This window comes from Heptranchias perlo, chromosome 24 (assembly GCF_035084215.1).
Source record: "Heptranchias perlo isolate sHepPer1 chromosome 24, sHepPer1.hap1, whole genome shotgun sequence".
In the NCBI taxonomy this organism is placed as follows: Eukaryota; Metazoa; Chordata; class Chondrichthyes; order Hexanchiformes; family Hexanchidae; genus Heptranchias; species Heptranchias perlo.
The window spans coordinates 32,948,521-32,965,497 of record NC_090348.1 but is presented as its reverse complement, the minus strand read 5'-3'; the positions used below and the strand labels follow the sequence as shown (position 1 = coordinate 32,965,497).

The following is a 16,977-nucleotide window of genomic DNA, read 5'->3' as shown; positions in this document are numbered from 1 at the left end:
AGGGAAGAAATCAGAAATTGGTGACTCATTTCTTTGCTAAATGTCGACTACAGGATTCTGCCTAAGGCCATCGCCAACAGGCTCAAGTCTGCTCTGGAGTTGGTGGCCCACCCCTATCAGATTTGTGCTGTACCCGGCAGGAAGATCTCTGATAGCCTTGCGCTGCTCAGGGATACAATCGCCTATGTGCAGCTCAGGGGGTGAACACCTGCCTCATCAGCATGGACCAGGAGACAGCCTTCGACAGAATATCCCACACGTACGTGATGGACATGCTGTCCAAAATGGGAGGGAATCCGCGATTGGATCCGACTGCTCTACGCGGACATCCGTAGCGCAGTCCTAATCGACGGGTGGGAGTCGGAGAGCTTTGCAATCAGATGTGGAGTCAGTCAGGGCTGTCCTCTCTCCGAGGTCTTGTTCATATGTTGTATCGAGCCATTTGCCGCATCCTTCAGGAAGGACGCAGGTATCGGGGTGGGGGGGTGCGGGGGGTGATGATCCCAGGCAACGGAGGCTCTCAGGTTAAGGCTTCTCTGTACATGGATGACATCACCGTCTTTTGCTCCGATCAGCGGTCGGTCCACAGTCTGATGGGCATCTGCGACCAGTTTAAGCTGGCCTCGGGGGCCAGAGTAAACTGAAGAGTGAGACCACGCTCTTTGGCAGGTGGGAGACCCGATCCTTTGCCCCCTTCACCATCAGGTTCGACTACCTGAAGGTGGTGGGGATCTGGTTTAGGGGGCCCCAGGCCTGCAACAAGAAATGGGAGGAACGGGTCGCCAAGGCCAAACAGAAGCTTGGTATGTGGGGAGGTGCTCCCTCTCCATTACCAGCAGGAACCTGGTGATAAGGTGTGAGGTACTCACAGTGTTGCTCTACGTGGCCAAGGTCTGGCCCATTCCCCACAACTCCGCTGTCACAGTCACCTGAGCTATCTTCCACTTTGTCTGGAGGTCCAAGGTAGAACGCGTCCGCAGGGCCACCATGTACAAGCCCCCAGACAAAGGGGAGAAGAGTGTCCCCAATGCCGCTCTGATCCTGATGGCCACCTTTGTGTGTGGCTGCCTCAGGATGTGTGTAAAGCCCCAGTACGCAAACACCAAGTGTCACTACGTGATGAGTTTCTACCTGTCCAACACACTGAGAATGCTGGGTCTGGTCGAGCAGATGCAGGATGTCCCATCCAGCTGGACCGTACCCCACCATCTGTGCCAGGTGGAGAGGTTCCTGAGGAGGAACCCCTTCGACCGCAAGGCTGTCAGACAGTGGTAGACACGGAACATTCTGAGAGTCCTGCAGGGAAAGGAGAGGGTGGATCTGATCAGGCAGTTCCCCCACCAGGTGGTCGATGCCATTTGGCAGAACGTCTCGTCGCCAGAACTGACCAACAGGCACCAGGATGTAGCCTAGATGGTGGTGAGACGGGCCTTCCCAGTGTGGTCCTTCCAGCATGCACGGAATCTCAGCGCCACCACGAGCTACCCTCGAGGCTGCGGCGGGGAGGGGACTGTCGTCTACCTCCTGATTGACTGCCCCTTCGCGCGGAGGGCATGGAGAGAAATGCATTGGTATCTGTCCCAGTTCATCACCAACAGTTCGGTAACACAGGACCGAGACACATACCACCTGCGGCCAGAAGACCGTCATCTCGGTGAAGAAGGCCCTTTGATCAGCCTGAAACGTGCTGGTCTTCCAACTGAAGGAACTGTCCACGGCCAAGTGTTGCCGACTGGCACATTTCTTCCCTCTCTCCCTTCTGCTTGTAGATGAGGGTGATGATGCCTTTCCTCGTGGACTTTGACATGCTGCCTGCCAGAAGCATACCCTCGTACACTTCCAGTAGGTCTGGGCCTATCTAGTCCCACAGAGCCGAGTACAACTCAACCAGTTTCTTTCGTATCCCCTTGAAGCTCAGAAGCCTGATTCACAAGATTTGATTGGCTGCCCTCCTCTATCCTATTCTTCGATTTAAAAAAAAATGCACCCTTTTCAGCTTTGAAGATATGTACATTTTTGTCTTACTAACTGATAAATAATCTGTCAGTTATGTAATGTAGAATTGGGAAATAAAGTAGGTCTATATTTTCCACTTTTTTCAGAGCAAATGTGAAACACTTTCATCTTGTTTTATCTGTTCTGTATCTGCTTTCACTGTCAATTTTAAGGCTGACTTTGCAGGCGGTGGGGGGTGTTTGGGGGGAGATGAGGGTAATTTTCAACTTACCGCTGTAGCGTAAAACTGGCATTGTAGGTTGAGCGCTAGTTATAGAAACTGGCCAGTGTTCACTTCCAGTGATTCCATTGAGTCTGAATTGCTAATTTGTCGTTGATACTGAAGTCAGCTGGTTACTCGAGACACATGGCACCTCTGAAAAGTTGACAATTAAGATGTGTTTCACAGTAATTTGGGGGGGCATAAATATTCATGCATTCTTTATAATTAGTACTAATCTACTACATCAGATGTATACTGAGTCAGAAGGCTGTGGGTTCAAGTCCCACTCCGGAAACTTGAACCCATAATCTAGGCTGACGCTCCTGTGCAGTACTTGAGGGTGTGCTGCACTGTTGGAGGTGCCGACTCTCGGATAAGATGTTAGACCAAGGCCTCGTCTGCCCTCCCGGGTGGACATAAAAGATCCCACGGCACTATTCAAAGAAGAGCAGGGGAGTTCTCCCCGGTGTCCTGGCCAATATTTATCCCTCAACCGGCACCCTAAAACAGATTATCTGGTCATTGTCACTGTTTGTGGGATCTTGCTGTGGGCAAATTGGCTGCCACGTTTCCTACATCACAACAGTGACTACAGCTCAATAGTACTTCATTGGCTGTAAAGTGTTTTGGGACGACCTGAGGTCATGAAAGATGCTGATTTAATGCAAGTCTTTTTCATAGATACGGTTCTGCTTTACATTATAGGCAGGTCAGAGACACCACTTGTGTGTAAATACATACAGCAGACGTATGATTCACAGTGTCATACTGTTGTATATCTGAATCTAAAACAGCTTTATATGCTTTGACCTTTTAGCTGATTGCATCTTGAAATGAGCACTTTAAGTGATAAACATGGTTCTAAAGTCAAGAGCTGACCATACTAGATTGGGCTGGAATTTGGAAAATCTACTCTGGTAACTGTTTTTGACATTGTCTCTTTGAGCACAAGTCAACGAAAGTGTTTACATAAATGGATCCTCCACTGTCAGCTTCTGTTAAATGTTCTGTCCATTAAGTCCTTCACATGCTGATTGTGGGAGTGAAGTATGCTTTGATGCCACTGTGTTCACACCAGACAGCTGAATTGTTTTAGCTGTGGAAGGGGGCAATGACATGATGATTAATCTGTAATGAAGGAACTCTCCAAACAGACCAAACAGAGAGGAGAGCTAGGTGTTGACCTAACCTGGTGCCATCACTCTATATCTTTTGCCTTGTACAAATTTATTGTGTTATCATATGGTTCGTGAGCCTTCATACTTGACTTTTAATGTGAGTTAATGTTCCCAATGGCTACCTTCAGTCTCAAAAAGAGAAAGTTTCTTAATCAGCACGCCAGTTATATTGTGCGAATGAGAAATCTGGGTTTTGTAGGTTATGAAACGTATCTGTATTTTACTCATTAGAATTATTTATTCTTACTCTTAAATTAATCAAATGCAGCCTTATTGTGCAACTTTGGACACAGGAGAGTTGTAAAAGATTCTGGCAGAAATTGTCTGGATTTTTCCTTCTTTCTTGCAGTGAAATTGCAGGCTAAATTTGATGATTTTACTGAATGCTAATTGTTTTCAACTTGTTTAGTAATCCCCCTCCCTTCCCTAATCACAGAACCACTCTTTACTCCCCCCTCCCCACTTCTACCCTGCTAGTTCACAATGGCACTCTTCTTCCCCCACAACTCACCCCCCACCCCCCCAACCTCCCATAAACTCATAAGGCCACTTTTGTCTGATAGTGCTCCGGAGGGGATCAGACTCTGCTGCAAGCTGTGGCTGTGAATTCCTTATCTCACCATTGTTTTGCAGCAGGAGGCATTTCTGCCCACAGTGTGTAGCACTGTTCGATACCTTGGCTCTGCAGCAGCATAGGCAGGAGCTGGGAGTGGTCGTGAGGAGTGAGACGGAAAAAGAACAGGGCAATTTCTGATGTAGCATCATTTTCATGGATTCCACTATAAGAATGCTGCCACAATTGTGCAGTGGCACTGGTTAATATGACTCCAGTACGCCAATGTTTTGAACACTGATAATGAGACTTCAAAATACTTTCAATCACTATTATAAAATATATTTTATACATGGGTAGATAAAAGAGACATATCTTACACATTAGACTATAAATACATTTTTCAAATTTAAACTAACCATTCAAAAGATATTTTTGCAATAATTATTTTTCATCATTGGAAGAATTAAAATGCACTGTCTAAATAAATTGAAATATATTACCAAGCGTTACAATGGGTTCAGAATTTGGGGCTCTATCAAATACACAATACTGATTTCCTTTAAGAACTTGATTTATGTTTATTGCTTCCTTTTACATATATTTGCTGTGTTGAATGGATCCCGAGTGTGCAATCACTCCAATATTAATAATGTTATAGCTGGAAAATGTAAATGAAGAGTTGACATTTGAATAAATGTTTGTTTTTAATTAATCAGTTCAATAATTATCCACTGACAATGCAGGATGATTAGAGAGGAAACCCAATACAAACTTGTACAACAGTATTACAAAAAAATCTTTGTTTGATATATTGTGTAATATATACAATGGTCCTACACACAAGAATAGGATGAAACATTTTCAAAAAACTACGATATCAATTAAACATTGCAGGAAATCACATTAAATACTAATTTAATAAACTAAACAGACTTAGCTAATTCTTGCAGTAATTTCATAGAACTTCAATGAGATCAGGTGGTGGACTGGGTCAGAATATCATCTATTAATCTCTGGGACCAAGCTTTTGATTCAAACTAACCTAGTAGAATGAAAATTCATCTCTCCCTTTCTCTGAGATGGCTATAAAGGGACTAAATGAAATGATTGTGGCCAGTCTTGATCGAGCTTCAAGTGGAAACAAGTTCATTGCATGAAACTGCCTGTAATTTGGCAACTAGTTCAGAGACCACAAAAATGGCAGGTGTGGAAAGGGAAATGTCCCACACTAGTACAATGGGGATTGCTGATCTAAAATTTGAGTTAAAACATGTTCGGGCAGTGTAGAAGGAGCTTTATCCAACATAACTCATTAAACTGGGATTGCTTGACCCTATACAAAAGAACAAACTTGAATTTATATAGCACCTTTCACGACCTCAGGACACCTCAAAACACTTCACAGACAATGAAGTACTATTAAAGTGTAGTCACTGTTGTAACGTAGAAAAACACAGCAGACAATTTGTGTACAGCAAAGAGATATAATACTAGATAATCTGTTTTTAGTAGTGTTGGTTGAGGGATAAATGTTGGTTAGGACACCGGGACAATTCCCTGCTCCTCTTCAAAAGGTGCCATGGGATCTTTTACGACCACCTGAGGGGACAGACAGGGCCTCGATTTAACATTCAATACGAAATGGCACCTCCGACAGTGCAGCACTCCTTCAGAACTAAACTGGAGGGTCAGCCTAGATTATGTGGTCAAGTCTCTGATGTGGGACTTGAACCCACAACCTTCTGGGAAAAAAATACTACTCCCCAGCACTGATAACCCACACTTTGATGACAGCTCAAATCCTGTCACCATGAATTAAAGCTCTCCATGTGCTGGTAAATGCTAGATGTTGGCATTTAGTCTCTGTTCCTAGAGCCTGCACAACCCTTTAACTGCATGTAATTATGCAAGTCGTGCCCTTGCTCTACCCCTTTCTTGAATTTTTGGGGCTCCCTGTCGTATCTGGCCCTTTGCTGGCTGACGTCTCATCCTTGTCCTGCCAGCATTATTTAAATGAGTTGACCCCGGGATTTCTGATTGTGTCAGCTTCCTCCAATTGCATCAGCCATGAGTCTGGGGACCCAGGAATTTCCAGGCCAGGGTAATTTTTTTTTTGGAGTTGGCTTCAGAGCTCCAACATTGGGTATTTGTGAATCTGAAATTCTGATCTTGTCGCCACATTTGCCCTCTCCACTTTTGACAACATGCACCTTTCAATCTTGGAACAAAAGGATAGGATTGATCATTAAATTCTTCATGGTTGCTATCAATGCTGCTTTATAATTGGTCAGCACCCATATAATTCCAGTAGGATTAGTCAGGGCTTGCCATTATTCAAATTCTGACGTGGAGTACATAATTTCTTCAGAGTGTACCAACCAAATGCTTAGGTGACCCCCAAGCCAGGGGCTTGAAATCACAGCCGCCTGATTGGGAGACCAGTATTGACTTGTTTCGGTGACTGTTTTCCACACACCTATTCCTGAAGCACCTTGGGACATTTTTTTTAATGTTAAAGGTGTGGTAGATATGGCAGTTGTTTTTATTGTTGTTTGAACTATGGGGGATCCCAGGAGGGAGAGAGAAGGATCACTGTTACCAATGTCCGCCTGGAATTTCTGCAGGTTTCTCCCAGTCGCTATGACATTGGTGGAACGTCGTAATCAGTTTACACTTTTTGGTCGGTGTTTCTGCCAATCTATAGCAGGCGATCAGGGAAACCCCCGCAGAAATTCTACTCTATCTCTTGAATGAGACGTTAAGCTAGTTTTCTGTTTGCCTGTCCTTACGTATGATCATTATATTTTGTCATTAACTTCGTTGATAAACCCCAAACTCTCATCCTTTTACAAAATGAATAATCGACGGTGTATTTTCTGTGTTTGTTGATTAAATATCTTACAAAAAGAATCACTTACTTAAAAGTTGGAATAGTTCAATATTAACTTTGGATTGTTATGTCAATTCATAAGTTATATGTATTCTATTTAATTTTTTTCCTCACAGATAAAAAGTGATGAAAGGATCATCAAAACAGAATATGGTCTTCTGATTCGTAGTGTGCAAAGAAAAGATGGTGGTCTTTACTACTGCAAAGCTCAGGAGCAAACATTTACTCACACAATCATGAGACTGAATTTGAAAGTCATAGAGAACGAGCAGATGGAGAGTGCACAGAAGGCTGAGGACGAGGAGGGGAAGAGCAGGGATTTTGCCTCGGAGTCACGGCTGAGGTACAAGGATTACGTCCAGCTGTTGAGCAGTGCCAGCTTCACAGTGGATGACTACTGTGAGCAGCTCTGGCATCGGGAAAAACGGCGGCAGAAGAACAAAGGAGCTGGAAAGTGGAAGCACATGCAGGAAATGAAAAAGAATCGGAATCGAAGACACCATGCATAGGCTGATGGTTAGGAGGGAAAACTGTATCCTGCAGCTTTAAATTTTAATAAGAAGACACAGACTCCGTTAAATGCTATTTTACTGTCATTACTGTTTTGGAGCACGAACAAGATATTCACAATAAAAAGGATTTACATTTCCAAATGATGTACTCAAAGGCATCAAAACTGAGACAGAGACTTCTATGTCTGCAATTTCAGTCTTCTCTAATACTACGTTACATAGTATTTACAGCACAGAAGCAGGCCATTTGGCCCACAGGTCTATGCCAGTGTTTATGCTCCTCACGAGCTTCCGCCCACCTCACCCTATCAACATATAACTCTTAACAAAAAAACTCTTGCTTTTTGCAAAGAAAATGCAACAACAAGCAGTTCATCAATTTTATCGACATCACTCTGCTCTGGTGCATTCATGATGCTGTGTACATCACAGATAAGACATTTATAAATTGCAGTAATTGTTATGACTGAACATTTTGTTTTCAGTCAATGACTAAAATATTGGATGCATTTTGTTGGAATGGATTTTTGCCTAAAGTATAAGCATCTTTTCATTACCTGTCTCTATTGACTTATTGCAAAAGGTTGACACAAACCGAATTCGGCTCTTCTCCAGTGTGCTGGAATTTCAATTGAAAATGCTGATATTACTGGACTAATTCATCTTTTTCTTTATCAGCTTTAATACTGTATAATGGAACAGCACAATTGTAATTTTTGTTGTTGTAAGTCATAAGTGGTGTTTATGCATGAGAATTGATGTAAAATGTTATGAGGGAAAAATCTTACACATTCTTTTTGGAGGGACAAATCTTACACAACGTTCTTCTCATTGTTGCATTGTAAGAAATAATTACTGAATTTTTGCCATGAACAAAATTTGATGGTGTATCCATTGTATTAGCTACCAAGAAAAATGCCTTTTCTTCATAATTTGTTGCTGGTGAGGATTAGAAAAAACATGAAGCAGTGGTAGACTAGTGGGGAGAGCAGTGATGCTGCACATTAGAGCTGGACACTGCAGCAGCAGCTTGCAGATTTGTGTTAGTGATTCCCTGTGTGGTGAATTGCCACTGTTTGATCATCATGTGGAAATGATTGGCAGATTTTTTTTTGTTAACGATACGTACAATACAGTTGCCATATCATGTTTCAAATGTAGACAATACAGATTATACAATTTGGAAGATACATAAAGTACAGTTCAAATATGATTCAAACAATACAATTACACATTGTACATGATAATTACAGTTCATGACACTAGGGTGCCTCATTGCATTACAATCAATACAGCTTATTGATTACAGATACATTACAGGTTCATTACATTTCATTACATTGATTTGTTATTTTACATTCTGCCCAAGGGGTTTTTCCCTAATTCCAGCCCCTCGGTGGGAGGGCAGATGTCAGACTCTTCCCTAACAGTGCTGTTATGTATCTCCTCATAATAGTTACGGAGCGGATTTGGAAGATTGTTTGCCTGGCCTTTTAGGCAGGGTGAGGGTGTGGCACAAAGCAACTGAAAGAAAAAAACAGAAGAAAATAAATCCCTTACAAAAAGCAAAATAAATCGAAGGGCCAGTTTGTAAGTTACCAATCGTCTAATTCCACATTCCAATCATTCTTTGCCATCCTGTATCTTTTATTTACTTTTACATTCTGTTCTTCTTCTCTGCCATTATCTAGTGCTAGAGAATATAATGGACATAGCAAATCTGTTTAAGCTACATTTTATAAAATAAATATATGTTACATCTGTTATCAGAGTATGTTTTAGCACATGATTCATATATTGTTGAAGTTTAAGTGAAAGAATTTTGGAACATTTGTCGTTGTAAAAAATAATTATATTCCTTTACTTAATCTATAGTTTTTAAAATTTTTTGTACTAAAATAGTTGAACCTTCTTATAGACTGGTATTTTTATTGTTATTTGGGGTAAGGTTTTATTGTAAAGCCATCTTCAAAGTAATGTGGTTTAGAAATTGTTGATTGATAGTATGCTAGTCCTTAACTGTTTGGTTGGAGAAACTTTACAGCATTTCCCTTGTCAGCCTATTGGTTGCAATTGTGAGTATCAGACTAGGTGTCACTCAAACCTGATTACCTGAGTTGGGTGAATGTAATCAGTTCTTGACCAGGCTGCTGGACGGAGCACAGAGTGATGCTGAAGTGTTTCACCTATTCTGGGAGGCAGGGGAGGACATCCTCCAGCTTGTTCCCGTCCAGCCAGTTCGTTAAGGAAGGACACTCACAGAGATGAGCAATAAGGTTGGAATTCTCATTCCTCTTTAACCTGGAATTTGCATATTTCCATTATGGTCAAATATTCTTCCATTTTAGGAATGTTATGGTTTAATTTCTAATAATATTATTCAATCATTGAACAATAATGCAAATTTCAACTTTTAAAGGTAGGCAGTATCTCTCGCACTTCTCAAGAAAACATAAAATAGCCTTAAGGCAAAAAACTCTTTCTTAAGGCAAGTGTATAGTCAGCATTTGTCAAGACTTGATGGAGGCTTAATGCAAAGGATGAAGTGTAAATTTAAAAAAGAGTGAAAATCTTGTGCCATAGAGTCAGTCTCCTTGGAAGGTGATAGGAGCTTCACAGCACCATCTGTACAATAGGTCCATTGTACTGCAAGCTAATTAATTGTCCTGTGGTGACCATTGTCCTTTGCAAAGCCCTTTATATTAGAGATGACCATAAAGTGGTCAGACTATCCCATTCTCCTGAAAGCAGCAAGATATATGGTGACAGGTGATCATCGAAGGAAGATAACTGGAAAAATGGGAGGAATGAGAAAAATATCAATGCGTAATTCCCATTTGAGAGATATATTCTTTAAAGGATAAGAATTACTTTCCTTTCATGTAAAGATGTTAAATATGACATGTCATTGTATTCATATAGTGGGGACCGAAATGTTAAATGTATATTTTGGTATTATTTTAATAAAGTAGATACCTTGTTATTTAAAAAGCTCCCATTTTGATTTCTTTTAAATGTTGCATTCAGTGAAAACATTTTCTGGAAATAACTTAATGGCACTTTAAATGTCTCTTAATACGTTATGGATTACACTTTCCTGGGTGTGCTATTTTGCAAGAAAAAATAGATGTGAGTAAACAGGTGACCAAGACTGGTAGATGTCTTCGTTTTTACTGCTGCCCTAAATCTTGCTCCTATGTGAAAATGTGTGAAGGGAAAATTAGTGAAGGGGAAAGAGAGAGAAAAAATCCTTCATTAAGGACCTTCATCGAATCGGGCCAGGACTTACTCCGTTAATGGTAGGGCGTTGGGGAGAGTTATAGAACAAAGAGATCTAGGAGTACAGGTTCATAGCTCCTTGAAAGTGGAGTCACAGGTGGATAGGGTGGTGAAGAAGGCATTCAGCATGCTTGGTTTCATTGGTCAGAACATTGAATACAGGAGTTGGGATGTCTTGTTGAAGTTGTACAAAACATTAGTAAGTCCACACCTGGAATATTGTGTACAGTTCTGGTCACCCTATTATAGAAAGGATATTATTATTAAACTAGAAAGAGTGCAGAAAAGATTTACTAGGATGCTACCGGGACTTGATGGTTTGACTTATAGGGAGAGATTGGATAGACTGAGACTTTTTTCCCTGGAGAGTAGGAGGTTTAGGGGTGATCTTATAGAAGTCTATAAAATAATGAGGGGCATAGATAAGGTAGATAGTCAAAATCTTTTCCCAAAGGTAGGGGAGTCTATAACGAGGGGGAATAGATTTAAGGTGAGAGGGGAGAGATACAAAAGGGTCCAGAGGGGCAATTTTTTCACTCAAAGGGTGGTGAGTGTCTGGAACAAGCTGCCAGAGGCAGTAGTAGAGGCGGGTACAATTTTGTCTTTTAAAAAGCATTTGGACAGTTACATGGGTAAGATGGTATAGAGGGATATGGGCCAAGTGCAGGCAACTGGGACCAGCTTAGTGGTATAAACTGGGCGACATGGACATGTTGGGCCGAAGGGCCTGTTTCCATGTTGTAAACTTCTATGATTCTATGATTCTAAGGACAACTAAAGCCTTGTCAAAGGCCAATAATGAGAAACTTTTTTTTTATTCGTTCACGGGATGTGGGCGTCGCTGGCGAGGCCAGCATTTATTGCCCATCCCTAATTGCCCTCGAGAAGGTGGTGGTGAGCCGCCGCCTTGAACCGCTGCAGTCCGTGTGGTGACGGTTCTCCCACAGTGCTGTTAGGAAGGGAGTTCCAGGATTTTGACCCAGTGACGATGAAGGAACAGCGATATATTTCCAAGTCGGGATGGTGTGTGACTTGGAGGGGAACGTGCAGGTGGTGTTGTTCCCATGTGCCTGCTGCTCTTGTCCTTCTAGGTGGTAGAGGTCGCGGGTTTGGGAGGTGCTGCCGAAGAAGCCTTGGCGAGTTGCTGCAGTGCATCCTGTGGATGGTACACACTGCAGCCACAGTGCGCTGGTGGTGAAGGGAGTGAATGTCTAGTGTGGTGGATGGGGTGCCAATCAAGCGGGCTGCTTTATCTTGGATGGTGTCGAGCTTCTTGAGTGTTGTTGGAGCTGCACTCATCCAAGCAAGTGGAGAGTATTCCATCACACTCCTGACTTGTGCCTTGTAGATGGTGGAAAGGCTTTGGGGAGTCAGGAGGTGAGTCACTCACCGCAGAATACCCAGCCTCTGACCTGCTCTCGTAGCCACAGTATTTATATGGCTGGTCCAGTTAAGTTTCTGGTCAATGGTGACCCCCAGGATGTTGATGGTGGGGGATTCGGTGATGGTAATGCCGTTAAATGTCAGGGGGAGGTGGTTAGACTCTCTCTTGTTGGAGATGGTCATTGCCTGGCACTTATCTGGCGCGAATGTTACTTGCCACTTATGAGCCAAGCCTGGATGTTGTCCAGGTCTTGCTGCATGCGGGCTCGGACTGCTTCATTATTTGAGGGGTTGCGAATGGAACTGAACACTGTGCAGTCATCAGCGAACATCCCCATTTCTGACCTTATGATGGAGGGAAGGTCATTGATGAAGCAGCTGAAGATGGTTGGGCCTAGGACACTGCCCTGAGGAACTCCTGCAGCAATGTCCTGGGGCTGAGGTGATTGGCCTCCAACAACCACTACCATCTTCCTTTGTGCTAGGTATGACTCCAGCCACTGGAGAGTTTTCCCCCTGATTCCCATTGACTTCAATTTTACTAGGGCTCCTTGGTGCCACACTTGGTCAAATGCTGCCTTGATGTCAAGGGCAGTCACTCTCACCTCACCTCTGGAATTCAGCTCTTTTGTCCATGTTTGGACCAACGCTGTAATGAGGTCTGGAGCCGAGTGGTCCTGGCGGAACCCAAACTGAGCATCGGTGAGCAGGTTATTGGTGAGTAAGTGCCGCTTGATAGCATTGTCGATGACACCTTCCATCACTTTGCTGATGATTGAGAGTAGACTGATGGGGCGGTAATTGGCCGGATTGGATTTGTCCTGATTTTTGTGGACAGGACATACCTGGGCAATTTTCCACATTTTCGGGTAGATGCCAGTGTTGTCGCTGTACTGGAACAGCTTGGCTAGAGGCGCAGCTATTTCTGGAGCACAAGTCTTCAGCACTACAGCTGGGATGTTGTCGGGGCCCATAGCCTTTGCTGTATCCAGTGCACTCAGCCGTTTCTTGATATCACGTGGAGTGAATCGAATTGGCCTTAGACTGGCTTCTGTGATGGTGGGGATATCGGGAGGAGGCTGAGATGGATCATCCACTCGGCACTTCTGGCTGAAGATGGTTGCAAACGCTTCAGCCTTGTCTTTTGCACTCATGTGCTGGACTCCGCCATCATTGAGGATGGGGATGTTTGCAGAGCCTCCTCCTCCCGTTAGTTGTTTAATTGTCCACCACCATTCACGACTGGATGTGGTAGGACTGCAGAGCTTTGATCTGATCCGTTGGTTGTGGAATTGCTTAGCTCTGCCTATAGCCTGTTGCTTCCGCTGTTTAGCATGCATGTAGTCCTGAGTTGTAGCTTCACCAGGTTGGCACCTCATTTTTAGGTACGCCTGGTGCTGCTCCTGGCATGCTCTTCTACACTCCTCATTGAACCAGGGTTGATCCCCTGGCTTGTTGGTAATGGTAGAGTGAGGAATATGCCGGGCCATGAGGTTACAGATTGTGGTGGAATACAATTCTGCTGCTGCTGATGGCCCACAGCGCCTCATGGATGCCCAGTTTTGAGCTGCTAGATCTGTTCTGAATCTATCCCATTTAGCACGGTGGTAGTGTCACACAACACGTTGGATGGTGTCCTCAGTGCAAAGACGGGACTTCATCTCCACGAGGACTGTGCGGTGGTCACTCCTCCCAATACTGTCATGGACAGATGCATTTGCGACAGGTAGATTGGTGAGGACGAGGTCAAGTAAGTTTTTCCCTCGTGTTGGTTCGCTCACCACCTGCCGCAGGCCCAGTCTAGCAGCTATGTCCTTCAGGACTCGGCCAGCTCTGTCAGTAGTGGTGCTACCGAGCCACTCTTGGTGATGGACATTGAAGTCCCCCACCCAGAGTACATTTTGTGCCCTTGCTACCCTCAGTGCTTCCTCCAAGTGGTGCTGAACATGGAGGAGGACTGATTCATCAGCTGAGGGAGGACGGTAGGTGGTAATCAGCAGGAGGTTTCCTTGCCCATGTTTGACCTGATGCCATGAGATTTCATGGGGTCCAGAGACAATGTTGAGGACTCCCAGGGCCACTCCCTCCTGACTGTATATCACTGTAGCGCCACCTCTGGTGGGTCTGTCCTGCCGGTGGGACAGGACATACCCAGGGATGGTGATGGAAGAGTCTGGGACGTTGGCTGAAAGATATGATTCTGTGAGTATGGCTATGTCAGGCTGTTGCTTGACTAGTCTGTGGGACAGCTCTCCCAATTTTGGCACAAGTCCCCAGATGTTAGTAAGGAGGACCTTGCAGGGTCGACTGGGCTTGCTGTTTTGCCGTTGTCGTGTCCGGTGCCTCGTGGTCTGATGCCGGGTGGTCCGTCCGGTTTTATTCTTATTATGACTTTTCGTAGCGAGATTTTACAACTGAGTGGCTTGCTAGGCCATTTCAGAGGGCAATTAAGAATCAACCACATTGCTGTGGGTCTGGAGTCACATATAGGCCATACCGGGTAAGGATGGCAGGTTTCCTTCCCTAAAGGACATGTAGTAGAAATGCTAACGGAGGAAGGAGACTGAAACAAAAGTTGAGTTATGAGCTTATATTCAGACCTGTGAATCATTTATATGAAGGGAGAACAAGATTTTAATGACTATATACTTAACATTTAATGAAGTGTTTAATAGAATATTAATTCCGGTGTTGTGTAACTCAAGATGACACAAATGATTAATAAACATTTACATGAAATTCACTGTCTGGAACACAGCAACTGTCCTTTGATGTGCAGCTGGTTTCAAATGCAATGGGCTGGAGTCTCAGTTTCAGAATCCTGTGACATTGGAAGTAGGCCATTCAATCCCTCAAACCCGTTCCTCCATTCAATTAGATCATGCCTGACCAATACCTCAACTCCATTTACCTGCCTTTGATCCATATCCTTTGATCCCCACAAAAATCTACCAATCTCAGTCTTGAAAATTTTAATTGACTCAAAATCCACAGCCTTTTAGGGGTGAGAGTTCCAGATTTCCACTACCCGATGTGTGAAAAAATGCTTCCTAATTTCACTCCCAACTGGCCTAGCTCTAATTTTAAGATCATGCCCCCTTGTTCTGATTCCCCCAGCAGAGGAAATACTTTCTCCATATCTAACATATCGAATTCCTTTATAACTTTAAAAACCTCAATTAGACCATCCTTCAACCATCTAAACTCAAGGGAATGCAAACCAAATTTATGCAACCTGACTTCATAATTTAATCCTTTCAGCCCCAGTATAATTCTGGTGAATCTGCACTGTACAATCTTCAAGGCCAATATATCCTTCCTGAGGTGCGGTGCCCAAACAGAACGCAGTATTCCAGATGGAGTCTGACCAGGGCTCTGTGCAATTAAAGCATCACTTCCTCACTTTTGTATTCCAGCCCCCTTGAGATAAAGGCCAATATTCCATTAGCCTTTTTGATTGCTTTTTATACTTGCAAATTAGTTTTTAGTGATTTGTGTACATGGACACCAAAATCCCTTTGCTTCCCCACAGCTCCTAGTCTCTCCCCTTTAAGAACATATTCCGATTTGTTTTTCTCATATCCAAAGTGGATTACTTCACACTTCCCCACATTGAACTCCATCTGCCATAGCTTTGTCCACTTAAAACGTACCTCTTTGACCAAGCTTTTGGTCCCCTGTATTAATATCTCTTTATGTGGCTTGGTGTCAAATTTTGTCTGATAGCGCTCCTGTGAAGTACCTTGGGGCATTTAGACTACAATAAAGGCGCTCTATAATTGCAAGTTGTTGTTGTGGTCCACTCACCTAGTCTGTCTATATCCCTTTGTAACATCCTGCTCCCATCTACACAACTTATTATGCCGCCTAACTTAGTGTTATCCACAAACTTGGATATACAACTCTCAATTCCTTCATCCAAGTTATTGATATATATGGTGATAAGCTGAGGCCCCAGTACAGAACCCTGAGGAACACGATTTGTCATATTTCACCAATTAAATAAGGTTCCCTTTATCCCTACTCTCTGTCTCCAACCTCCCAACTAATTACCACCCCATGTCATGAGATTACCTCTAATTCAATGCACTCTCATTTTGGTGAATAATCACTTGTACAGAACCTCATTAAATGCCTTCTGAAAGTCCATATAAACAAATTCTTAGACACTCCCCGATCCTCCATGCCAGTGTCGTCCTCAAAAAATTCAACTAGATTGGTCATACATGACCTATCCTTCCAAGCTGTCTCTCTTTGATCAGCTCATACTTGTCCAAGCACTCAATCACTCTGGAAAGATTCCAGTAACCTCCCCACAACTGATGTTAAACTGACAAGTCTGTGGTTAACTGGGCTCATTCTCCCTCCGTTCTTAACTAATGGAGTGACATTTGCAATTTTCCAATCCACAGGCACAATTCCTGAATTGGGAGAACTTTGGAAAATTATGACCAACACATATGCAATTTCTTCTAGTATTTTTTTTAATATCCTACGTTGGAAACCATCAGGTCCTGGAGATTTGTCTATTTTAATGTTTCATCAGAAGGATGCATACCTGAAATTTTATATCTCTGTTCTCTCCACAGATGCTGCCTGACCTGTTGGGTGTTTCCACCATTTTCTGTGTTTGTTTCAGATTCCCAGCATCTGCAGCATTTGCTTTTTGTTCATGTTGATAACATAGTAGATTTGAACTATACAACTGAATCACTGGTTTGTTGAGTTTTCTATGGTTGACAAATGGAGGGTATCCTATTGTCAGAGGAATGTCTTCTTTTTAAAGTGGTCAAATATGCCCTCCATTAGACATTAGATTTCTAGGTCAAGAAGACTGAACCTTGTGACTATATTGGCATTTTCTACATTTTAGTAGGGCTATTACACATTAGTTTGTGCGCACTATAGCTGGATTACAGAATTGTTTTCTCAGTTATACCAATCAAATGGTAATTTAACTA

The 16,977-nt window shown here is 43.2% G+C and overlaps 1 protein-coding gene across 3 annotated transcripts in view; it reads left to right on the top strand.

The window, feature by feature from the left end:
- The window catches only part of sema3d (sema domain, immunoglobulin domain (Ig), short basic domain, secreted, (semaphorin) 3D), a 265,383-nt gene extending 255,042 nt beyond the window's left edge, over positions 1 to 10,341 (top strand). For all 3 annotated transcript variants that reach the window (XM_068005026.1, XM_068005027.1, XM_068005025.1), the window contains exon 18: positions 6,959 to 10,341. In XM_068005026.1, the coding sequence (XP_067861127.1) occupies positions 6,959 to 7,351 (393 nt within the window). In that variant the 3' untranslated portion in view covers positions 7,352 to 10,341. The remainder of the gene's footprint in view (positions 1 to 6,958) is intronic.
- The last annotated feature ends 6,636 nt before the right edge of the window (positions 10,342 to 16,977 follow it).